General features: G+C 47.8%; 1 protein-coding gene across 1 annotated transcript; it reads left to right on the top strand.

Moving 5' to 3' along the window:
• Positions 1-3865: 3865 nt before the first annotated feature.
• Positions 3866-8105, top strand: LOC123122331 (endoglucanase 24). Its single transcript, XM_044542517.1, has 6 exons — positions 3866-4310; positions 4919-5202; positions 6203-6640; positions 6749-6896; positions 7086-7252; positions 7454-8105. Exons 1-6 carry the CDS (start codon positions 4082-4084, stop codon positions 7781-7783), a joined length of 1596 nt encoding a protein of 531 aa, XP_044398452.1. The 5' UTR covers positions 3866-4081; the 3' UTR covers positions 7784-8105.
• Positions 8106-26832: the final 18727 nt, after the last annotated feature.

Genomic DNA, 26832 nt, shown 5'->3' with positions numbered 1-26832 from the left:
TATGACAGATGGGATCCACGTATAAGCATCAATCCTCTTCTTCCTCCAAACATTTTCACTGGGACATTTCTTCGAGCAGTTTCTATGTGTGATTGTTGCCAGCGCCCGGCGGTGGGCAAGCTGGTCCCCGACCGAGCTATCCTCCGCGCCGTCAGTGGAGCTGGCCATGGTTGCCGCCGCGCGAGGTTCCATGCCCCGGCCACATAGCTCTCACCTCTCACCTTGCCCCGCCCCGTACTGCCGACATAAACGGCCAACTTTACAAAAACGCTGACATTCCACGAAGGAACGGAAATCATCACCCTGCTGTCCCTTTGATTAGTTGATCCTTGTGTAGGATATCAGTGGATTATTATTTTCGGCATAATCGAGCGATTGGAATTTTAGTAGTATGCTTCTGCCCCTTTGAACTTGTGATCATTTGTTGGTCTAAGGAATTGCTTTTTGCTGATTACACAGGGAAATTTTCTCTAGATTGGGACGTGAACCAGCCAGAGTTGCAGCCGTGCAAGATGTGAGGGACAGGAAACTATGAGCAGCTGAGCTGCACCGGTGCTCAAGTGGTACACAGAGAATGCAAAATAAAAATAAAAAAAATCCAGGTAAGTACTTATGAGCTGTTGAACACTGGTGCATAAATGTTCTTTTTACAGAGTCATAAACCCCTTGGTCCATACAGTTGACTCTCTTGACACCATGGCGAATCAACCTGTGGTTGAATGGTTAGAGGGACAGTGCTATCCCCAGCTCATCAGGGTTCAAATCCTGGTGCTCGCATTATCCTGGATTTATTTCAGGATTTTCGGCGATGCGCTTTCAGTGGGAGTAGACGTTTCCGTCGACGATGAGGCGCCTACGGTGACTTCGTAAATCTCAGGATGATATGCCGACCCAGTCTCTTGGAGATGCTTAAAAGGGTAGGTTGTGCGTGTGTACGTTTATAGGGATGAGTGTATGCATGTATGTATGAGCGCTCGCGACTGTACTGTGTTAAAAAAAAGACTCTCTTTGACACCATTGTCACGCACGGAATGCGTACGCGCGCGGATTATTCCTGGGTTGGTTCCATCATCAACGGTAGTACGTAGCATTCTGTTTGTACGAAAAAAAGGTAATGATCCTTGGTGAAGCCAAGCGACCTAGGGTGGCGTCCAGGCCAACAACCACGAGGACGAGGACGAGGTGAGGTGAGACATCATTGCTCACACACCTCGCATCACCAAGGGTGAGAAGAAGAAACCCAGCAGCAGCCTCTTTCCGTCCAACCCTGCTCGTACCACAGCCAGTGATATGGGTGCGGCCTGGCCTGCACTGCGCGGCACCTAAGCAGGTATGGACGTATGGTGGTTGCTTGCACGTATCCGGGATCGCTAATGGTAAAAGGGTGGCAACGAGAGTTCACGGGTCGGCAGGCTCCACCACCATCTCCTGAGGCCAAACTGTTCTGCGCTAAAAATGCCATCGATCCATGATTGGAAGACCAGCTTAGGCTTAGTTTATTGTGATTAGGGTGATGGATGGATCAGATCGATGATCTCTACTCACGTGAATATATTTTTAAGTACTAGTAGTTTTTTTTTCGAGAGTACACCTAGGCGTATCATATTTAAGTACCAGTTGTTCGCAGCAAGTCGTAGTCTCTTGTACTTGATCTTCTGCCTTCTTTAAGTACTATTCCCTCCATTCCAAATTACTCATCCCAGAAATGGATGTATTTAAAACTAAAATACATCTACATACATCCATACCTGCGACAAGTAATTCGGAACGGAGGGAGTAGTAGTTACTACTGCCGCCTAATTTAAGCAAACCATCCGACGCTGCACGCGCCATCATTTTTATAAATTTGAGTGTAAATCAGATACTCCAAGTGGCAGCACACGGGGAGACCTCCGTCCGGGCTCACCGGGGATCATCTCTGGGTCACATGTTCTCCCGTTCGTTAAACGTTATCGGCACACATAATTTCACTAGTTTCCTGTGCCTCCTCAGCCAGACAACCACCATCATGACACTCCACCGCCACCTAATGCTGGATTGGATCGGAAGCAACGAGTGTTACAGCCTGCCCATCCCCGTAACCGCATGCTCACGCGCGCTATGATACGCCTCCTGATAGCAATCATGTACCTCGTGATGGATGTTGCAGCTAACGCAGGCCGAATGATGGCGCCAGACGGTCCAGCCGCATGTATTCGGGAATGTGTACGAGGGGTGGTATATGGATGGGACGGCTGCGAATCAAATACAGTACAAAATACATCATGAAGGAATGTCTCTTTGTTACCGTACACTCTTTTTTTCAGAAAAAGTGTACACAGTTTTTTTGGCATGGCCTGCTCTGCAACTATTTTATGGTGGGCCCTTTGTCATTGCCCGATCGGGCTGCCTCCTCCTCAAGAAAAGTCTAGGGTTCCTTGCATCCTGCAGCGCCGCCATCGGTCCGCCTCGCTTTCGGTGGTCTTAGGGCCATGAAGGTGTGGTGGATCTCGGCCCTTGCCGGCGGGAGGGCTCTATTTTCAGTTGTTTCTTCATGTTTTGTTGGGGTTTGTGCCCTGCTCATGAAGATGAGATGACGGCGCCTCCCTAAAGATGGAATAAGGTTCTCTCCGTCTAGCCCCCGTCTGGCCCTCGGGAGATGACGCTAGCTGCGGATTGTGGTGACTATTGAAAGACCTTTGTGAGAGTTTTTCTCTTCAAATCCGGTGGCTGGCCGTCTTTGGCTCGTACTGTCGACATTGCAGGATGCAGAGGGTATGGTTGTGCAGAGGCGGAGATGAGATTTTAAACGCATCCCATGTAACCATTTGGGATTGCGGAAAACGGTGGCGACAACACATGATTGACTTTGATTTGGTGGTGCTTGTTGAGTACCCTGCATCGGAAGAAAACCCTAGGACTAACTTGAGTTTGTTATACTTGGCAAAATCAATGTTTTTGTGTTGTTACCTTGTTGGCATTGCTCGGATATGCTCGGACTTGTATTTTAAAATGATAACCTAGAATCTGGCCTTTGGTAGTTGGATCCAGTGACAGCGGCGCTTGAGCGTCATTCCCTTCCTAAAAGTGTTAGTGTTGAAGAACTTCATTGTCCTTGTGGTGTTAAGAGATGGCTGGTGCAGATATGGTCGTTGACGTAGTTTGTCGGTCGTTGTTTTGATCGCTTGAGGTATTTTTTTCCATCGTTTAGACATAGCTTTTGGTTTTGTATGATTTTACTATTTGCCGGCGTGTTTATTTGTGTGTACGCGTTAAATGTGTGCGCCCTAACTATACGAAGGCCGGACATGGGTTCATTGTGTCACTTGATGCTTCACTTTGTGACTCACCCTTTGTTCAAAAAAATGCCGTTGTTTTGTATCGTGTTGATTTAATACAATGGGGTAGGGCACGCCGCCCGATCAAAAGGCCACCATCCCATTTCACAATGGATATAGGAGTAATTACTAAAACAATGGCACACAAAAACCAAAAACATAACGCTGCTAGTAGTAATCTTTTTTAGAAAGGTGTGCTGTTTTCTGTATTTACACTTTAGTGCACAGTTTCGTTTTTTCCAGTTTTTTAGGAGGGTTTTCCAATTTTATTAGCGTGGCATGGACTGTACTGGGCTGGTGTACATACACGCCACACGCCGGCCGGTCTCGTCACCAGTCGTTACCGGACGAGTGAGGTCCCCTGTCGGTGCTCGACCACTCACCCGACGCGTCCCCCGTCCATCACCCGCGCCAGCGCCCCACCACCCTCCGACGCCCCACTGCCAGTGGCGGCCCACGCAGCCGACCAAACCCTACCGGGCCCTCCGCCAGCCACCCAGACCTCCCACCCCCCTCCTCCCCGACCGTGGCCCAGCCGTTCGCTCCCCAGTCCCTGCCACCCCACCCCACCGCACCAACCCGCCCCGCCCCCATCCGCCGCGCGGCGAGCGACCCTAGTTAACCGCAGCTCCAGCAGCGGCAAACGGGCTAGCTCCCTCCCTCCCCTCCCGCGGACGCCACCCGAGAGCAGCAGCCCCACCGTCTCTCTCTCCCCGACGCGCGCGCGGGCCGGCGAATGCGATAGGAGGGAGGGCGGGGGAGAGATGGGGTCCAAGACCAAGGGGTGCTGCGGGTGGCTGATCGTGGCGCTGGTGCTGGCGCTGGTGGCCACGGCGGCCGTGGTGGCCATCATGAAGCGCAAGCCCGGGGGAGGCGGAGGGGGCCGGAGCCGCCCGCCCAAGCCGCTCCCCGTCCCGGGCCCGCCCGGGGACATCGACTCCAAGTACGGCAACGCGCTCGGGGTCGCGCTCCAGTTCTTCCAGGTCCAGAAGGGTGAGTTTGCGCTGCGCCGTCCCTGCATTGCCGCCGCCGCCGCCGCGATCCCGCGCCGAGGCATTGCTCCGGGCATCGAGGTTTCGTCGGCGCGTCGGGCTCCGCTTGCCTAGATTCATTTTCGTATCGTGCGCCGTCTCCTCTCCGCGATGGTAGGTGGAGAGGCCAATTCTCTTTTCGTCCCTGGTGTGTTTTGGCGGACTATTCATAAGCTGGGGAATTGAGTGCTGGCCGTTGCCTCCGAAATTGGTGCCGGTCTAGATTTTCTTTGCTAATTTGAGCGCCCATTTCCTCATGGTTTTGACTTATTTCTCGGTGGAGAGCCTCTCCACTTACTGTGAACAGCTGTATACTTCCTTTATCAGTTGATGTTGCTGGCAATGTGGGCTGCCTCGCAGATTCCACTCAAATTTTCTCATCTGGCCGTGAAACTTGTTGCTTTTGATGTCAGTCTTGCTCTCCTTTAGCTACTGGAGACTGCTACTTTGGCAATCCCATACTCGAATGCTATGCTAGTCATGTCGGCTGAGCAAAATTGAAAATCTCTGCTGCTTCTTCAGCTCTGATCCATCCGAGAAAATCTTGTTAATCCCTGTTCTCTTCTGCAGCCGGGAAGTTGGTGGACAACCAGATCCCGTGGCGAGGCGACTCTGCGCTCAACGATGGGAAAGAAGCGAAGCTGGATCTCTCCAAGGGGCTGTACGACGCCGGGGATCATATGAAGTTCACCTTCCCCATGGCCTTCACGGCGACGGTGCTCGCGTGGTCCGTGCTCGAGTACGGGGACCAGATGACCGCCGCCAAGCAGCTAGACCCAGCGCTTGACGCGCTCCGCTGGGTCTCGGATTTCCTCATCGCGGCACATCCTTCTGAAAATGTGTTCTACATTCAGGTTAGAAATGTTCTGTACTTGTTTGCCTCATTGCCTGCAGGTAAATGGTTTGAGGCATGTTTTGGGAGTTAGGATGACTGTTTGGTTAATGGGATTTAATTGTGGGTATATTTTCACTGGATCTATCTAATGGCAGTTCAGTAGAGGTGAGAGTTCGTTAGGTACGAAAACAAGAGTCGAGGTGAGATGTCATGTTCAGGACACCTAATGTTTGGGAGCCACTTAGTTGTCTGCTTCATACGTTCAAAATGACACATTTGTTGTGATCCTTGGCAAACCAAATGTTCCTTTCCTTCCAGTCCTTGCGTTTTTCTTTTTGTCTTTATAGCTGCATTCCTTCATTATGTGGTACCACAAGACAAATGTTTTTAAAGCTGAATCTGAGTTGTACTTTCTACTGTTTTATACACCTTAAAATCATATAAAGTTAACTCTTGATGGTAGGGGATCTCAAGTGTTTCAGTCAACTGAGTTTAGTCAGAGATACTGAACAGGATGTGAACTGCATGTCATGCTGAGGAATAATGTTTTGTAGCATATAGCCTGTGGGTAAGGTAAATCATTCAGTTTAAGCGGCAGTTCAGTGAAATCAAATCTAAACATTAATAAATTGGGCCGCTGAATCACTTTATTCCTGTTTGTCCATCTAAAAAAATAACTGGCAAACGTTCGCCAGGGAGGGTGGCATTTGCGAACGTTTTAGGTGGCATTTTTAGTTGTGAGGGGATGGCAGTTTCTTCAGAGCGACATGGCACATGGCAGTTTCTTCAGAGAGGGCATTTTCGTTTTAAAACTGCCGTCGTTTGATCTTTCCTCACAATTAAAACTGCCAACAAATGGCGTTCCGCTTGCCACCCCTCTCCAAGCTGACGTTGGCTGGGTAAACCAATTTCAGCTTCAGGCGTTGATAAATTCTTCTTACTTCAGAACAGCAAGGGATGCATGATTGTCTTTTAGTTTAACCACTGGAACCAGCATTTGAAAATTTGTTACCTTGTAGGTTGGTGATCCTGATCTAGATCACGACTGCTGGCAAAGGCCAGAAACAATGACCGAGAAAAGGCCGCTCACACAGATTAACCCAAAGAACCCTGGGTCAGATATTGCTGCTGAGGCAGCAGCAGCCATGGCGGCAGCATCAATGGTTTTCAAATCCAGTGACACTACATATTCCGATTCACTTCTTCAACATGCCCAGAGGTTATTTACTTTTGCTGATACTTACAAAGGCATCGCCAGCGACACCTATCCAAAGCTTCAGAAGTACTATAATTCTACTGGCTATGTTGATGAGCTCCTCTGGGCAGCGAGTTGGCTCTATCATGCTACAGGAGATCAGACATATCTCAGTTATGTGACTGTGCAGAACGGGAAAGATTACGCTGATTGGGGAAGGCCAACATGGTTCAGCTGGGATGACAAGCTCCCAGGGACACAGGTTCGCATGGACTAAACCATGTGAATTATTACCTCATCATGGTTTCTTTAGAATTCTCTCTTCCTTACAAGGATAAGTACCTCAAGTGCTCTTGTCTATTCTGTGCAGATCCTTTTGTCAAGAGTAAATTTCTTTGGATCCAAAGAGATATCTAATGCTGAAAACAGTGGACTCAAAATGTACAGAGACACTGCTGAGGCTGTCATTTGTGGGCTTCTACCAGATTCTCCATCAGCCACTGGTAGTAGGACTAGCGGTATGTTGAAATTTCTGTTGGTTGATTTGGTTTTATGAGTCTATTTAGGGATGCTTTATGCTTTATGGGTGGCTTTCACGTTCCCTCTCTGCGTAGAGATTTCATAATATGTTATTATGTTTATTGTAATATGTATTACACTCATGCATACTTTCATAGTTTCACTGGATCATGGTATTCTCATTGCAGGAGGACTGGTGTGGATAAGTGGGTGGAATTCTCTGCAGCATGGCATAAATGCAGCATTCCTTGCTGTTGTTTACAGCGACTACATGCTGACATCACAAACAGCTGCAGTGGAGTGCAGTGGAAAATATTTTAGTCCGACAGATATTCGCAATTTCGCTATATCACAGGTGAACTAAGTAAAAACTTGCAAACTACCATTCCGGCAAGCCATATCTTTATCTCTAGTTTTCAGTAAACCATCTTGCTGTTGACGTTAATTGTGCGTTTCATCATGACCCATGGGCACATTAGGGATGCGACGTCTGTCTTTCATTATATGTATTGAAGGATGTATGCATCTGATTTATTTTGCCATGTCATTTTGTCAGGCAAATTACGTGCTGGGTGACAACCCAATGAAGCTTAGCTACCTGGTGGGATACGGGAGCAGCTATCCGCAGCAGGTGCACCACAGGGGGGCATCCATCCCCGCGGATGCGAAAACGGGCTGCAAGGGATTCGAGTACCTCCATTCGTCCAGCCCGAACCCGAATGTCGCCACGGGAGCCGTTGTGGGCGGGCCATTTCAGAATGACTCTTTCGTGGACTTGCGCGACAATGCGGTGCAGACAGAGTCCAGCACTTACAACAGCGGCACATTCGTCGGTCTGCTGGCTGGCCTGGTCACCACCTCGTCTGTCGCAAAGACATTCACCTAGAGCTCTTTCTCAAGCAACAACAATGGTGGCTTTTATCAACCCGGGAGGCATATACAACTAGAGGAATTTTTATTTTTTTGCTCGAGTGACGGTAATGCGCAACCCAGTGAGACCTGTTGCAGATTTGTTCATTGGCCGTCTCTTATTAGGGGGTGATTAGCAGTAGTCATTAGTGCCACATTACTCTTGCTTGTATAATATATATGGTAATTTTCACCGTGTGGTCAACTCCTATCTGGTTTGCTGGTTTACCTGTTGTAGCTATGGGTATTGTATTTGTAGGACAGGTTCCATTTGTTCATTATGAGGTATTTTTTTGGTAGCTTTGATGATTGTTCTGTGTAATGTCCTGCCAATGGAACATGCATATATTAACTTGTATGCATAACTAGCAAGATGCCCGTGCATTGCACGGAACACCAAGATGTATTTTTTTACAAAACACCTGTTGTGATTGACCCATGCGGGAGTAATCCCATGTGTAAAAACTAATGATATCTCGAGAAAGAGGAGAGATAAGGTGAGGAGGAGTTGGGCATGGTGGTGATTGATGGTCGGAGTGAGCGGAGGCATGGGGATGGATGACACCGACAGCGGCCATCATGCTAGATTGTTTCAGTGACTTCCTTTTTTAATTGCTCAACAATGAGGTTGTGGGAAATAGGGATGAACGAGAGAAGGCCTTATCTGCAAATGTGGAGAGAGGTGCGGGTATTTTTTTTTTGCAAAATTGCTATAGTTTGCTTTCTATCCATCAGATATAGATCGGGCGGTCTATATTGCAAGATGGCAGGCACACCATCATCACCAACTCGGTTTTTTATAAGAGTAGAGATATTGAATTCATGCTCTTATCAACTCATCCAAAAGTCTGAACGGACGGAGAGGCGGGCAATATATTTTAACGCGCAATCTTTTACAGTACAGTATGTTCCATGCACACAGGGAACACATGTTGAGTTTGCAGGAAAAAAAGCACGGTTCATCATGATCAGTGTACAATGTGATGACTAGCATGTGATTAGTGTAGGAGAAACCACATGGTCCGCATGGAAGCACGGTGGGAAGATAAAGAAATGCATCCTTGGGCTTCTCTGTAACTGTCACGAAAAGTGAGTTGTGACCCTTGCTAATCATCATCTCTCTGTTTATAATCCAGAGATGCTCCCTCATTTTCACAAATAAAATTCTCCCCGTGCTTTATGGAATTAAAGAGTGAATCCCACCTAGACCCACAACAAAAGAAAACTAAAACTTCTTTTTACTAGACTTAAGCTCCATTGAACTACTCCCTCCGTACCAAAATATAAGACGTTTTTGCAGTTCAAATTAAACTACAAAAACATCTTATATTTTGGTACACACGTAGTACTTTTCTTTCCAACCATGCAGAAGAACTACATGTGGTCAATATAGAAGGAAGAAGAATAAAATTTCAAAAAAAAAAGAAGGAAGAAGAAAAACATTACGTAGTACGTGAAAACTTGCAGTTGCTCCATTTGAAAACCTATAGTTGTGATCTAAATTGAAAACTTTTGACACATTAAAAATTGACTGAAACAGACTCTTAAAAACAACATTTCTGCCGAAGGAGAGACTTGGCTTTTGATGTAATTAAAAAATATATAAACAAGAAAAAGTAAGACTAATATAAGAGTGGAGAATAAAACAATAACTCTTACAATTCATAGGTTGGCAATTGCTCACAAAAATTAAGAAACAAAGTAATTACGAATAGAAGAAAGAAGAAAGGTACTCATAGGGATAGGGTGTGCGTGTGCGTGTTTATATGGGTGAGTGTATATACCGAGCTTTACAACGCGGGTGGATCAATCAAAGAAAATCAGCTTCGCTTCATCTCGTCGGAAGATATTTGTCGTTGTCGACCGGGCTAACAAACACATAGTGCTATGAGTTTGATAACTCCATTGGTGACGAGCAACAATGTCGGGGGTAACAAAACAAGACTATTTTCTTCGATCTAAGTCAATAAAAAATATCTTCAATGATTCTCCCCATACTAGCGAAGGGAGGCGGTGCCCCCCTATGAACATAGCCCCGCCACTGGTATCATCGAAGCCATAACTTCTGGTGGCGGTCATATTGTTCCTTATATAAGTTTTATTACTCCCTCCGTTCCTAAATATTTGTCTTTTTAGAGATTTCAAATAGTCACCGCATACGGATGTATATAGACATATTTTAGAGTGTAGATTCACTCATTTTGTTCCGTATGTAGTCACCATTTGAAACCTCTAGAAAGACAAATATTTAGAAACGGAGGGAGTATTAAATAATACTCCAACTGTCATTAAGTGCGGTGATCGGTTCATGACTAATTAGAATCCAACAAATTTATGCACTTGGTCTGTCGGGCTGATGTCAAGGTCAGCTTTGAGTTTGAGGCACCTAGCGGAGTGGAGACACTGGCCACAACACTGGCCAATGATGCCCGGAAGCTGTGCGGTGGGAGGGGTGTGGTCGTGGAAGGTGGCATGGGCCTTCAGCCTGTGGGTGCTCTTCTTATCCATCTACCATGTTGGACACTAAATGTGAGGATTATAAATGAAACCTGCATTTTATCCTCTCTGCATGCTCAACAACAATAGCAACACCGTGATTCTACCTAGTACCTTCTTTTCTCATAATAGTTGAAGACACCTGATCCAGGCACCTTCACACTAACATGCATGTATGAGCTGCTGTCATATTTTTTGAACTGTGTATATCATTGTAGTTTATATATATATGCTGGTATAGTTTATAAAAAACAAAGTTTTCCATTTGTACAGTGATCATTGAAGTATTTGGGTGATATTTTAGGCGAATCGTAGGAAGTTTTGACTCGACCCAAGTGGGAGGCAGCTGAGACAGTGGCCCGCTGAGGAGGTCGAGACGCTGTGGGGGGGGGGGGGGGGGTCTGGTCAGTCTCGAGGATTGATTGGTCAAGCGGCAAGAACATGTAAAGATCTGGTTACGAACATCACATGTATATATTTGAGTCCATCTACTTCTACTCCGCGGATTTCACTATATTTGTCTTGTACACTAATCTCAATTCATCAGCATACATTTGCTCGATTAACCAAAAGGAATAAGACTCGTCGTCATGTGTGTATATTGGCTTTGCATGTACACCTCGAAGGTTTTAACTCTACGGATGTGATTAAATTGCTAAAAGAAATCTTCAAAGGATTCTTCCTACGCTAGGGGGGGGTGCCCCCCCTATGGAGTCATCCATGGAGGGGAATCTGAGGATAGATCGGAATCTGGTGGTGAAACCGTCGTTTATTCCGGCGACGAATCATCGACCGGAGAGACCGAGTCGTTATATCAGTTACAAGATGGCCGGATTGGGGGCTGTTCCGATGGCGACAGTATTCTGGACCCCTTTGATCTGCCAAACCGGGTTGCGATCTTCATGGCCAGTACGCAACCGGCGCTCCACTCTTCGACCGCAGCGGCGATGATTTCCGGATTGGCAGCGGCAACAGCGGCCGGGGCAGGAGGCCCTGTGCGACCGCCGGCTCAGGTTCTATCTGATTTGTTTGACGCGTTGGCAACGCTGATGGCGGAGGTTAACCCGGCGGATCAGGATGCACACAATGCGGAAATCACGAAGGTGAAAGATCAGATCACCCAGGCCAAAGCCAACCTAGCAGCTGAGGATACCAGGATGGCCGCGGAGCGGGCCGCTTTGGATGCACAGGCTTACCGGATTATGCTGGATCAGAGTGCGTCGAACGAAGTCCTGAAGAGGAGGTACCGATCTCGCTTGCCGCCGGTTTATGACGCTAGAAACCTCTTTAACACCCCAGGAGCAGGGATCAGTAATCCGCCGGTGATAAACCGGGCGGAGGCGCCTGGAGCAGGGGCGCCGGTTCAGCCACGTTTGGTGGATCCGCCTCGTCAGAACAACATTGTAACACCGCATGTCCCAATGCCACCGGGTCATTACTCTAACCCGACGGACAACATTGTCGCTGCCGCTTCACGGCTGGCGGCCATCCCGATCGAAAGCGATTCTTCGGCGGCGGTCGAGACGCGTCGGGTTAAGGAGTTTCTTCAGACAGCCTTGGTTCAATGGGAGGCTTATTCATATAGTCGCGATCGGATTCATTCCACTCCCCGTCCAAGCCGGAGTTACAGCAGGCGTATGGATGAACCGGCAGTGTCAAGCAACGCGCGGAACCGTGATCCGCCCCGTGGCAATAACCCGGCGGGTGGTGCTGGTGATGCTCAGGAGGTGGTGAACCGGGCTCGGGCACGCAGAGAGGCCGAGTTAGCGGCGCAGCATGAAGCCCATCAGCTTACTCCGGTTCGTCCAACCACGTCGGTGGAACCAGGAGTTACTTCTAGTTCTTTGGGAGTGCCGTGTCTCATCCCAGCATTGCGCAATGTGCGCCTGCCCAAGGATTTCAAAGGCCCGCGCAAGGTGCCGAATTACACCGCCGATTTATCCCCTGAGACATGGGTCGAAAGCTATGAGATGGCCATGGAGATGCTGGATGTGGATGATGCGGCATGTGCGAAATACTTCACCATGATGCTAGAAGGGACGGCCCGCACTTGGCTAAAGAGCTTGCCGGCTAATTCTATCAGGTCATGGGCCGAGTTGAGAGCCTGGTTTATCCAGAATTTCAAGGATACATGCAAGCAGCCCATGTCAATTGTGGACTTAGCTGCCTGTGTCCAGGAGGAAGGAGAGTCAACAACCCGCTGGGTGCGCCGGGTTTCGGAAATTTTGCGTTCATCGGACCGCATCAACGCTGATACCACAGTTTTAATATTGGAAGGCAATTGCCGGTTTGAACCCCTGAAGTTGAAGTTGGGACGGCTCAAACGTCATTGTAATGACATGGGAACCCTCATGGCTGCTCTGGTGAAGTATGCCGACTCTGATAGTACCAAGGATCCCGAGTCTGACGATGATAAGACATGGAAGGGAAAAAGGAGCGACCACGCCAAGGGGCAGCACCACAACCCGGCGGGTCATGGAAACGGCGGCAAGCATAAAGCGGACCACGGCTTAGACTTTGTAGCTAATACCAGCACGCAGGACAAGGGCCAACGGCGTAAGGGTAAACCGCCCCAGCGCGGTGGAGGACCAAGTCCTAACCCGGACCGCCTATCTTATCTGTTAAACCAGCCTTGCCCAAAACATGGGACGAAGGAGAATCCGTCCACGCACCTCTGGAAAGATTGCTACATCATGCAAGAGTTCAAAAATTCTAATTCTTTCCGGTATGATCATGGGCCGGGTGGCGGTTCGGGCCTCGGGTCTCATGGGCCGGGTTATGGTGGAGGAAGTTCCGGTTCAGGTTTTCATGGTAACCAGAGTGGACATGGCAATCAAGGCAATCAGGGCAACCAAGGTGGTTATAACAATCAGGGGAATCAGCAACAACAACAGCAGTAGTCGCGTTACCAGAGCAACCCGAAGCAGTTGAATAGTGGACAGTATCATGTCTTCACCACTAGCCTGGACAAGCGCGATCAGAAGCTTCATAAAAGGGCAGTGAATGCTGTTGAACCAGTGGTGCCCCGTTATTTGCGCTGGTCCGAGCAGCCGATTGTGTGGAGTAGAGAAGATCATCCGCCCCGGGTTGACAATCTGGGTCATCTGGCACTGGTGGTGGCACCTGTTGGAAATATGCCCTAGAGGCAATAATAAAATGGTTATTATTATATTTCCTTGTTCATGATAATTGTCTATTGTTCATGCTATAATTGTGTTATCCGAAAATCGTAATACATGTGTGAACACATAGACCATAACATGTCCCTAGTGAGCCTCTAGTTAACTAGCTCGTTGATCAATAGATGGTTACGGTTTCCTGACCATGGACATTGGATGTCATTGATAACGGGATCACATCATTAGGAGAATGATGTGATGGACAAGACCCAATCCTAAGCATAGCACTAGATCGTGTAGTTCGTTTGCTAAAGCTTTTCTAATGTCAAGTATCATTTCCTTAGACCATGAGATCGTGCAACTCCCGGATACCGTAGGAATGCTTTGGGTGTACCAAACGTCACAACGTAACTGGGTGGCTATAAAGGTGCACTACAGGTATCTCCGAAAGTGTCTGTTGGGTTGGCACAGATCGAGACTGGGATTTGTCACTCCGTATGACGGAGAGGTATCTCTGGGCCCACTCGGTATTGCATCATCATAATGAGCTCAATGTGACTAAGTAGTTAGTCACGGGATCATGCATTACGGAACGAGTAGAGTGACTTGCCGGTAACGAGATTGAACGAGGTATTGGGATACCGACGATCGAATCTCGGGTAAGTAAAGTACCGATTGACAAAGGGAATTGTATACGGGATTACTGGAATCCTCGACATCGGGGTTCATCCGATGAGATCATCGAGGAACATGTGGGAGCCAACATGGGTATCCAGATCCCGCTGTTGGTTATTGACCAGAGAGTCGTCTCGGTCATGTCTGCATGTCTCCCGAACCCGTAGGGTCTACACACTTAAGGTTCGGTGACGCTAGGGTTGTAGAGATATTAGTATGCGGTAACCCGAAAGTTGTTCGGAGTCCCGGATGAGATCCCGGACATCACAAGGAGTTCCGGAATGGTCCGGAGGTAAAGATTTGTATATAGGAAGTCCAGTTTCGGCCACCGGGAAAGTTTCGGGGGTCACCGGTATTGTACCGGGACCACCGGAAGGGTCCCGGGGGTCCACTGGGTGGGGCCACCTATCCCGGAGGGCCCCATGGGCTGAAGTGGGAAGGGAACCAGCCCCTGGTGGGCTGGTGCGCCCCCCATGGGCCTCCCCTGCGCCTAGGGTTGGAAACCCTGGGGGTGGGGGGGGGCCCCACCTGACTTGGGGGGCAAGTCCCCCCCTTGGCCGCCGCCCCTCCCTCAGATGGGATCTCCAAGGGGCCGGCGCCCCCCCGGGACCCCTATAAATAGTGGGGGGGAGGGAGGGCAGCCGCACCCAAAAGCCCTGGCGCCTCCCTCTCCCTCCCGTGACACATCTCCCTCCTCCCGCAGCGCTTGGCGAAGCCCTGTCGGAATCCCGCTACTTCCACCACCACGCCGTCGTGCTGCTGGATCTCCATCAACCTATCCTTTCCCCTTGCTGGATCAAGAAGGAGGAGACGTCGCTGCTCTGTATGTGTGTTGAACGCGGAGGTGCCGTCCGTTCGGCGCTAGGATCATCGGTGATTTGGATCACGACGAGTACGACTCCATCAACCCCGTTCTCTTGAGCGCTTCCGCTCGCGATCTACAAGGGTATGTAGATGCACTCCTCTCTCTCATTGCTAGATGACTCCATAGATTGATCTTGGTGATGCGTAGAAAATTTTTAAATTTCTGCTACGATCCCCAACAGTGGCATCATGAGCTAGGTCTATGCGTAGTTACTATGCACGAGTAGAACACAAGATTGTTGTGGGCGTAGATCATGTCAATTTACTTGCCGCTTACGTGAGACAGGTTCCACCGACTGACATGCACTAGTTGCATAAGGTGGCTAGCGGGTGTCTGTCTCTCCCACTTTAGTCGGATCGGATTCGATGAAAAGGGTCCTTATGAAGGGTAAATAGAAATTGGCATATCACGTTGTGGTTTTACGTAGGTAAGAAACGTTCTTGCTAGAAACCTATAGAAGCCACGTAAAAACATGCAACAACAATTAGAGGACGTCTAACTTGTTTTTGCAGCATATGCCTTGTGATGTGATATGGCCAAAAGGATGTGATGAATGAAATATATGTGATGTATGTGATTGATCATGTTCTTGTAATAGGAATCACGACTTGCATGTCGATGAGTATGACAACCGACAGGAGCCATAGCAGTTGTCTTTATTTTTTGTATGACCTGCGTGTCATTGAATAACGCCATGTAGATTACTTTACTTTATTGCTAAACACGTTAGCCATAGTAGTAGAAGTAATAGTTGGCGAGACAACTTCGTGAAGACACGATGATGGAGATCATGGTGTCATGCCGGTGACGATGATGAACATGGCGCCCCGAAGATGGAGATCAAAAGGAGCAAAATGACATTGGCCATATCATGTCACTATTTGATTGCATGTGATGTTTATCATGTTTTACATCTTATTTGCTTAGAACGATGGTAGCATAAATAAGATGATCCCTCGCTAAAATTTAAAGAAAGTGTTCCCCCTAACTGTGCACCGTTGCGAAAGTTCGTTGTTCCGAAGCACCACGTGATGATCGGGTGTGATAGGTTCTAACGTTCGCATACAACGGGTGTAAGCCAGATTTACACACGCAATACACTTAGGTTGACTTGACGAGCCTAGCATGTACAGACATGGCCTCGGGACACAAGAGACCGAAAGGTCGAACATGAGTCGTATAGCAGATATGATCAACATGAAGATGTTCACCGACGATGACTAGTCCGTCTCACGTGATGATCGGACACGGCCTAGTTGACTCGAATCATGTATCACTTAGATGACTAGAGGGATGTCTGTCTGAGTGGGAGTTCATTAATAATTTGATTAGATGAACTTAATTATGATGAACTTAGTCTAAAATCTTTACAATATGTCTTGTAGATCAAATGGCCCACGCTAATGTCAACCTCAACTTCAACGCGTTCCTAGAGAAAACCAAGCTGAAAGACGATGGTAGCAACTATACGGACTCGGTCCGGAACTTGAGGATCATCCTCATAGCTGCCAAGAAAGCATATGTCCTTGAAGCACCGCTAGGTGAAGCACCCGTCCCAGCACACCCAGACGTTATGAACGCCTGGCAAACACGTGTTGATGATTACTCCCTGGTTCAGTGCGGCATGCTTTACAGCTTAGAACCGGGGCTCCAAAAGCGTTTTGAGCAACACGGAGCATATGAGATGTTCCAAGAGCTGAAAATGGTTTTCCAAGCTCATGCCCGGGTCGAGAGATATGAAGTCTCCGACAAGTTCTACAGTTGTAAGATGGAGGAGAATAGTTCCGTCAGCGAACACATACTCAAAATGTCTGGGTTGCACAACCGCTTGTCTCAGTTGGGAGTTAATCTCCCGGATGACGCGGTCGTTGACAGAATCCTTCAGTCGCTCCCACCTAGCTACAAGAGCTTTGTGATGAACTTCAATATGCAGGGGATGGAAAAGACCATCCCTGAGGTATATTCAATGCTGAAATCAGCGGAGGTGGAGATCAAGAAGGAACATCAAGTGTTGATGGTGAATAAAACCACTAAGTTCAAGAAAGGCAAGGGTAAGAAGAACTTCAAGAAGGACGGCAAAGGAGTTGCCGCGCCCGATAAGCCAGTTGCCGGGAAGAAGACAAAGAATGGACCTAAGCCTGAGACTGGGTGCTTTTATTGCAAGGGAAACAGTCACTGGAAGCGGAACTGCCCCAAGTACTTAGCGGATAAGAAGGCCGGCAATACCAAAGGTATATGTGATATACATGTTATTGATGTGTACCTAACCAGCGCTCGTAGTAGCTCCTGGGTATTTGATACCGGTGCGGTTGCTCATATTTGTAACTCAAAGCAGGAGCTGCGGAATAAGCGGAGACTGGCGAAGGACGAGGTGACGATGCGCGTCGGGAATGGTTCCAAGGTCGATGTGATCGCCGTCGGCACGCTACCTCTACATTTACCTACGGGTTTAGTCTTAAACCTCAATAATTGTTATTTAGTGCCAACTTTGAGCATGAACATTGTATCTGGATCTCGTTTAATGCGAGATGGCTACTCATTTAAATCCGAGAATAATGGTTGTTCTATTTATATGAGAGATATGTTTTTGTTGGGAATCGTAGCATAATTTAAAATTTTCCTACGCTCACCAAGATGCATCTATGGAGTCTACTAGCAACGAGGGGAAAGGAGTGGATCTACATACCCTTGTAGATCGCGAGCGGAAGCGTTCCAATGAACGTGGATGACGGAGTCGTACTCGCCGTGATCCAAATCACCGATGACCGAGTGCCGAACGGACGGCACCTCCGCGTTCAACACACGTACGGTGCAGCGACGTCTCCTCCTTCTTGATCCAGCAAGGGGGAAGGAGAGGTTGATGGAGATCCAACAGCACGACGGCGTGGTGGTGGATGTAGCGGGTCTCCGGCAGGGCTTCGCCGAGCTTCTGCGAGAGAGAGAGAGGTGTTGCAGGGGAGGAGGGAGGCGCCCAAGGCTTAGATGTTGCTGCCCTCCCTTCCCCCCACTATATATAGGGCCAAGGGAGAGGGGGGGGGCGCAGCCTTGCCCCTTCCTTCAAGGAAGGGTGCGGCCAGGGGGGAGTCCTTCCCCCCCAAGGCACCTCGGAGGTGCCTTCCCCCTTTAGGACTCTCCCTTCTTTCTTATCTCTTGCGCATGGGCCTCTTGGGGCTGGTGCCCTTGGCCCATATAGGCCAAGGCGCACCCCTTACAGCCCATGTGGCCCCCCGGGGCTGGTGGACCCCCTTGGTGGACCCCCGGACCCCTTTCGGCACTCCCGGTACAATACCGATAAAGCGCGAAACTTTTCCGGCGACCAAAATAAGACTTCCCATATATAAATCTTTACCTCCGGACCATTCCGGAACCTCTCGTGACGTCCGGGATCTCATCCGGGACTCCGAACAACTTTCGGGTTTCCGCATACATATATCTCTACAACCCTAGCGTCACCGGACCTTAAGTGTGTAGACCCTACGGGTTCGGGAGACATGCAGACATGACCGAGACGCCTCTCCGGTCAATAACCAACAGCGGGATCTGGATACCCATGTTGGCTCCCACATGTTCCACGATGATATCATCGGATGAACCACGGTGTCGAGGATTCAATCAATCCGTATGCAATTCCCTTTGTCAATCGGTATGTTACTTGCCCGAGATTCGATCGTCGGTATCCCAATACCTTGTTCAATCTCGTTACCGGCAAGTCTCTTTACTCGTACCGCAATGCATGATCCCGTGACTAACGCCTTAGTCATATTGAGCTCATTATGATGATGCATTACCGAGTGGGCCCAGAGATACCTCTCCGTCACACGGAGTGACAAATCCCAGTCTCGATCCGTGCCAACCCAACAGACACTTTCGGAGATACCCGTAATGCACCTTTATAGTCACCCAGTTACGTTGTGACGTTTGGCACACCCAAAGCACTCCTACGGTATCCGGGAGTTGCACGATCTCATGGTCCAAGGAAAAGATACTTGACATTGGAAAAGCTCTAGCAAACGAAACTACACGATCTTTTATGCTATGCTTAGGATTGGGTCTTGTCCATCACATCATTCTCCTAATGATGTGATCCCGTTATCAATGACATCCAATGTCCATAGTCAGGAAACCATGACTATCTGTTGATCAACGAGCTAGTCAACTAGAGGCTTACTAGGGACAGGTTGTGGTCTATGTATTCACACATGTATCACGATTTCCGGACAATACAATTATAGCATGAATAATAGACAATTACCATGAACAAAGAAATATAATAATAACCATTTATTATTGCCTCTAGGGCATATTTCCAACAGTCTCCCACTTGCACTAGAGTCAATAATCTAGTTACATTGTGATGAATCGAACACCCATTGCGTCCTGGTGTTGATCATGTTTTGCCCTAGGGAGAGGTTTAGTCAACGGATCTGCTACATTCAGGTCCGTGTGCACTTTACAAATATCTATGTCTCCATTTTGAACACTTTCACGAATGGAGTTGAAGCGACGCTTGATATGTCTGGTCTTCCTGTGAAACCTGGGCTCCTTCGCAAGGGCAATAGCTCCAGTGTTGTCACAAAAGAGAGTCATTGGGCCCGACGCATTGGGAATCACCCCTAGGTCGGTAATGAACTCCTTCATCCAGACTGCTTCCTGTGCTGCCTCCGAGGCTGCCATGTACTCCGCTTCACATGTAGATCCCGCCACGACGCTTTGCTTGCAACTGCACCAGCTTACTGCTCCTCTATTCAATATATACACGTATCCGGTCTGTGACTTCGAGTCATCCAGATCTGTGTCGAAGCTAGCGTCGACGTAACCCTTTACGACGAGCTCTTCGTCACCTCCATAAACGAGAAACATATCCTTAGTCCTCTTCAGGTACTTCAGGATATTCTTGACCGCTGTCCAGTGTTCCTTGCCGGGATTACTTTGGTACCTTCCTACCAAACTTACGGCAAGGTTTACATCAGGTCTGGTACACAGCATGGCATACATAATAGACCCTATGGCCGAGGCATAGGGGATGACACTCATCTGTTCTATATCTTCTGCCGTGGTCGGGCATTGAGCCGTGCTCAATTGCACACCTTGCAATACAGGCAAGAACCCCTTCTTGGACTGATCCATACTGAACTTCTTCAATATCTTGTCAAGGTATGTACTCTGTGAAAGACCAATGAGGCGTCTTGATCTATCTCTATAGATTTTGATGCCTAATATATAAGCAGCTTCTCCAAGGTCCTTCATTGAAAAACACTTATTCAAATAGGCCTTTATACTTTCCAATAATTCTACATCATTTCCCATCAATAATATGTCATCCACATATAATATGAGAAATGCTACAGAGCTCCCACTCACTTTCTTGTAAACACAGGCTTCTCCATAAGTCTGTGTAAACCCAAACGCTTTGATCATCTCATCAAAGCGAATGTTCCAACTCCGAGATGCTTGCACCAGCCCATAGATTGAGCGTTGGAGCTTGCATACTTTGTTAGCATTCTTAGGATCGACAAAACCTTCCGGCTGCATCATATACAACTCTTCCTTAAGGAAGCCGTTAAGGAATGCCGTTTTGACGTCCATCTGCCATATCTCATAATCATAGTATGCGGCAATTGCTAACATGATTCGGACGGACTTCAGCTTCGCTACGGGTGAGAAAGTCTCATCGTAGTCAACCCCTTGAACTTGTCGATAACCCTTAGCGACAAGTCGAGCTTTGTAGATGGTCACATTACCATCTGCGTCCGTCTTCTTCTTAAAGATCCATTTGTTTTCTATGGCTCGCCGCTCATCGGGCAAGTCAGTCAAAGTCCATACTTTGTTTTCATACATGGATTCTATCTCGGATTTCATGGCTTCTAGCCATTTGTCGGAATCCGGGCCCGCCATCGCTTCTTCATAGTTCGAAGGTTCACCGTTGTCTAACAACATGATTTCAAGGACAGGGTTGCCGTACCACTCTGGTGCGGAACGTGTCCTTGTGGACCTACGAAGTTCAGTGGCAACTTGATCCGAAGCTTCATGATCATCATCATTAACTTCCTCCCCCGTCGGTGTAGGCACCACAGGAACATTTTCCCGCGCTGCGCTATTTTCCGACTCGGAAGGGGTGACTATCACCTCATCAAGTTCCACTTTCCTCCCACTCAATTCTTTCGAGAGAAACTCCTTCTCTAGAAAGGACCCGTTCTTGGCAACGAAGATCTTGCCTTCGGATCTGAGGTAGAAGGTGTACCCAATAGTTTCCTTAGGGTATCCTATGAAGACGCATTTTTCCGATTTGGGTTCGAGCTTTTCAGGTTGAAGTTTCTTGACATAAGCATCGCATCCCCAAACTTTTAGAAACGACAGCTTAGGTTTCTTCCCAAACCATAATTCATACGGTGTCGTCTCAACGGATTTAGACGGTGCCCTATTTAAAGTGAATGCGGCAGTCTCTAAAGCATAACCCCAAAATGAGAGCGGTAAATCGGTAAGAGACATCATAGATCGCACCATATCCAATAGAGTGCGATTACGACGTTCGGACACACCATTTCTCTGAGGTGTTCCAGGCGGCGTGAGTTGTGAAACTATTCCACATTTCCTTAAGTGTGTACCAAATTCGTGACTTAAATATTCTCCACCACGATCTGATCGTAAGAATTTTATTTTCCTGTCACGTTGATTCTCAACCTCACTCTGAAATTCCTTGAACTTTTCAAAGGTTTCAGACTTGTGTTTTATTAGGTAGACATACCCATATCTACTTAAATCATCAGTGAGAGTGAGAACATAACGATATCCTCCGCGAGCCTCAACACTCATTGGACCACACACATCGGTATGTATGATTTCCAATAAGTTGGTTGCTCGCTCCATTGTTCCGGAGAACGGAGTCTTGGTCATCTTACCCATGAGGCATGGTTCGCACGTGTCAAATGATTCGTAATCAAGAGACTCCAAAAGTCCATCTGCATGGAGCTTCTTCATGCGCTTGACACCAATGTGACCAAGGCGGCAGTGCCACAAGTATGTGGGACTATCGTTATCAACTTTACATCTTTTGGTATTCACACTATGAACATGTGTAACATCACGTTCGAGATTTATCAAAAATAAACCATTGACCAGCGGGGCATGACCATAAAACATATCTCTCAAATAAATAGAACAACCATTATTCTCAGATTTAAATGAGTAGCCATCTCGAATTAAACGAGATCCAGATACAATGTTCATGCTCAAAGCTGGCACTAAATAACAATTATTGAGGTTTAAAACTAATCCCGTGGGTAGATGCAGAGGTAGCGTGCCGACGGCGATCACATCGACCTTGGAACCATTCCCGACGCGCATCGTCACCTCGTCCTTTGCCAGTCTCCGTTTATTCCGTAGTTCCTGTTTTGAGTTACAAATATGAGCAACCGCACCGGTATCAAATACCCAGGAGCTACTACGAGTACTGGTAAGGTACACATCAATTACTTGTATATCACATATACCTTGGGTGTTGCCGGCCTTCTTCTTGTCCGCTAAATATTTGGGGCAGTTCCGCTTCCAGTGACCACTTCCCTTGCAGTAAAAGCACTCAGTCTCGGGCTTGGGTCCATTCTTTGACTTCTTCCCGGTAACTGGCTTACCGGGCGCGGCAACTCCCTTGCCGTCCTTCTTGAAGTTCTTCTTACCCTTGCCCTTCTTGAACTTAGTGGTTTTATTCACCATCAACACTTGATGTTCTTTTCTGATCTCTACCTCAGCTGATTTCAGCATTGAATATACCTCGGGAATGGTCTTTTCCATCCCCTGCATATTGTAGTTCATCACAAAGCTCTTGTAGCTTGGTGGAAGCGACTGGAGGATTCTGTCAATGACCGCGTCATCCGGGAGATTAACTCCCAGCTGAGACAAGCGGTTGTGCAACCCAGACATTCTGAGTATGTGCTCACTAACAGAACTGTTCTCCTCCATTTTACAGCTGAAGAACTTGTCGGAGACATCATATCTCTCGACCCGGGCATGAGCTTGAAAAACCAGTTTCAGCTCCTCGAACATCTCATATGCTCCATGTTTCTCAAAACGCTTTTGGAGACCCGGTTCTAAGCTGTAAAGCATGCCGCACTGAACGAGGGAGTAATCATCAGCACGCTGCTGCCAAGCGTTCATAATGTCTTGGTTCTCAGGGATTGGTGCTTCACCTAGCGGTGCTTCTAAGACATAATCTTTCTTGGCTGCTATGAGGATGATCCTCAGGTTCCGGACCCAGTCCGTATAGTTGCTGCCATCATCTTTCAGCTTGGTTTTCTCTAGGAACGCGTTGAAATTGAGGACAACGTGGGCCATTTGATCTACAATACATAGTGTAAAGATTTTAGACTAAGTTCATGATAATTAAGTTCATATAATCAAATTATTTAATGAACTCCCACTCAGATAGACATCCCTCTCGTCATCTAAGTGAAACATGATCCGAGTTCAACTAGGCCGTGTCCGATCATCACGTGAGACGGACTAGTCAAGATCGGTGAACATCTCCATGTTGATCGTATCTTCTATACGACTCATGCTCGACCTTTCGGTCCTCCGTGTTCCGAGGCCATGTCTGTACATGCTAGGCTCGTCAAGTCAACCTAAGTGTATTGCGTGTGTTCCGAGGCCATGTCTGTACATGCTAGGCTCGTCAACACCCGTTGTATTCGAACGTTAGGATCTATCACACCCGATCATCACGTGGTGCTTCGAAACAACGAACCTTCGCAACGGTGCACAGTTAGGGTGAACACTTTCTTGAAATTATTATAAGGGATCATCTTACTTACTACCGTCGTTCTAAGCAAATAAGATGCAAAAACATGATAAACATCACATGCAATCATATAGTGACATGATATGGCCAATATCATCATGCTCCTTTGATCTCCATCTTCGGGGCACCATGATCATCTTCTTCACCGGCATGACACCATGATCTCCATCATCATGATCTCCATCATTGTGTCTTCATGAAGTCGTCACGCCAATGATTACTTCTACTTGTATGGCTAACGCGTTTAGCAACAAAGTAAAGTAAATTACATGGCGTTATTCAATGACACGCAGGTCATGCAAAATAATAAAGACAACTCCTATGGCTCCTGCCGGTTGTCATACTCATCGACATGCAAGTCGTGATTCCTATTACAAGAATATGATCAATCTCATACATCACATATATCATTCATCACATCTTCTGGCCATATCATATCACATATATCACTTGCTGCAAAAACAAGTTAGACGTCCTCTAATTGTTGTTGCAAGTTTTACGTGGTTTGTAGGTTTCTAACAAGAACGTTTTCTTACCTACGTATGACCACAACGTGATTTGCCAATTTCTATTTACCCTTCATAAGGACCCTTTTCATCGAATCCGTTCCGACTAAAGTAGGAGAGACAGACACCCGCTAGCCACCTTATGCAACTAGTGCATGTCAATCGGTGGAACCTGTCTCACGTAAGCGTACGTGTAAGGTCGGTCCGGGCCGCTTCATCCTACAATGCCGCCGAAACAAGAAACGACTAGTAGCGGCAAGAAGAATTGGCAACATCAACGCCCACAACTTCTTTGTGTTCTACTCGTGCATAGTAACTACGCATAGGCCTGGCTCATGATGCCACTGTTGGGAATCGTAGCATAATTTAAAATTTTCCTACGCTCACCAAGATGCATCTATGGAGTCTACTAGCAACGAGGGGAAAGGAGTGGATCTACATACCCTTGTAGATCGCGAGCGGAAGCGTTCCAATGAACGTGGATGACGGAGTCGTACTCGCCGTGATCCAAATCACCGATGACCGAGTGCCGAACGGACGGCACCTCCGCGTTCAACACACGTACGGTGCAGCGACGTCTCCTCCTTCTTGATCCAGCAAGGGGGAAGGAGAGGTTGATGGAGATCCAACAGCACGACGGCGTGGTGGTGGATGTAGCGGGTCTCCGGCAGGGCTTCGCCGAGCTTCTGCGAGAGAGAGAGAGGTGTTGCAGGGGAGGAGGGAGGCGCCCAAGGCTTAGATGTTGCTGCCCTCCCTTCCCCCCACTATATATAGGGCCAAGGGAGAGGGGGGGGGCGCAGCCTTGCCCCTTCCTTCAAGGAAGGGTGCGGCCAGGGGGGAGTCCTTCCCCCCCAAGGCACCTCGGAGGTGCCTTCCCCCTTTAGGACTCTCCCTTCTTTCTTATCTCTTGCGCATGGGCCTCTTGGGGCTGGTGCCCTTGGCCCATATAGGCCAAGGCGCACCCCTTACAGCCCATGTGGCCCCCCGGGGCTGGTGGACCCCCTTGGTGGACCCCCGGACCCCTTTCGGCACTCCCGGTACAATACCGATAAAGCGCGAAACTTTTCCGGCGACCAAAATAAGACTTCCCATATATAAATCTTTACCTCCGGACCATTCCGGAACCTCTCGTGACGTCCGGGATCTCATCCGGGACTCCGAACAACTTTCGGGTTTCCGCATACATATATCTCTACAACCCTAGCGTCACCGGACCTTAAGTGTGTAGACCCTACGGGTTCGGGAGACATGCAGACATGACCGAGACGCCTCTCCGGTCAATAACCAACAGCGGGATCTGGATACCCATGTTGGCTCCCACATGTTCCACGATGATATCATCGGATGAACCACGGTGTCGAGGATTCAATCAATCCGTATGCAATTCCCTTTGTCAATCGGTATGTTACTTGCCCGAGATTCGATCGTCGGTATCCCAATACCTTGTTCAATCTCGTTACCGGCAAGTCTCTTTACTCGTACCGCAATGCATGATCCCGTGACTAACGCCTTAGTCATATTGAGCTCATTATGATGATGCATTACCGAGTGGGCCCAGAGATACCTCTCCGTCACACGGAGTGACAAATCCCAGTCTCGATCCGTGCCAACCCAACAGACACTTTCGGAGATACCCGTAATGCACCTTTATAGTCACCCAGTTACGTTGTGACGTTTGGCACACCCAAAGCACTCCTACGGTATCCGGGAGTTGCACGATCTCATGGTCCAAGGAAAAGATACTTGACATTGGAAAAGCTCTAGCAAACGAAACTACACGATCTTTTATGCTATGCTTAGGATTGGGTCTTGTCCATCACATCATTCTCCTAATGATGTGATCCCGTTATCAATGACATCCAATGTCCATAGTCAGGAAACCATGACTATCTGTTGATCAACGAGCTAGTCAACTAGAGGCTTACTAGGGACAGGTTGTGGTCTATGTATTCACACATGTATCACGATTTCCGGACAATACAATTATAGCATGAATAATAGACAATTACCATGAACAAAGAAATATAATAATAACCATTTATTATTGCCTCTAGGGCATATTTCCAACAGTTTTATGGTCATGCCCCGCTGGTCAATGGTTTATTCTTAATGAATCTCGAACGTGATGTTACATATTCATAGTGTGAATGCCAAGAAATATAAGGTTGATAATGATAGTCCCACATACTTGTGGCACTGCCGCCTTGGTCACATTGGTGTCAAACGCATGAAGAACCTCCATGCGGATGGACTTTTGGAGTCTCTTGATTATGAATCATTTGACACGTGCGAACCATGCCTCATGGGCAAAATGACCAAGACTCCGTTCTCCGGAACAATGGAGCGAGCAACCAACTTATTGGAAATCATACATACTGATGTGTGCGGTCCAATGAGCGTTGAGGCTATCGGTGGCTATCGTTATGTTCTCACCCTCACTGATGACTTGAGTAGATATGGGTATGTCTACTTAATGAAACACAAGTCTGAGACCTTTGAAAAGTTCAAGGAATTTCAGAGTGAGGTTGAGAATCAACGTGACAGGAAAATAAAGTTCTTACGATCAGATCGTGG

Source organism: Triticum aestivum, chromosome 5D, assembly GCF_018294505.1.
Source record: "Triticum aestivum cultivar Chinese Spring chromosome 5D, IWGSC CS RefSeq v2.1, whole genome shotgun sequence".
Taxonomy (NCBI): domain Eukaryota; kingdom Viridiplantae; phylum Streptophyta; class Magnoliopsida; order Poales; family Poaceae; genus Triticum; species Triticum aestivum.
The sequence above is the reverse complement of the archived record's forward strand: the minus strand, read 5'-3'. Positions and strand labels throughout refer to the sequence as shown.

Bases quoted from the DNA above. Each gene is read 5' to 3' on its own strand.
- LOC123122331 (XM_044542517.1), top strand. From the start codon at position 4,082: ATGGGGTCCAAGACCAAGGGGTGCTGCGGGTGGCTGATCGTGGCGCTG. The intron at 5,203-6,202 runs GTTAGAAATGTT...GTTACCTTGTAG, and splicing joins AAAATGTGTTCTACATTCAG to GTTGGTGATCCTGATCTAGA. The intron at 7,253-7,453 runs GTGAACTAAGTA...TCATTTTGTCAG, and splicing joins GCAATTTCGCTATATCACAG to GCAAATTACGTGCTGGGTGA.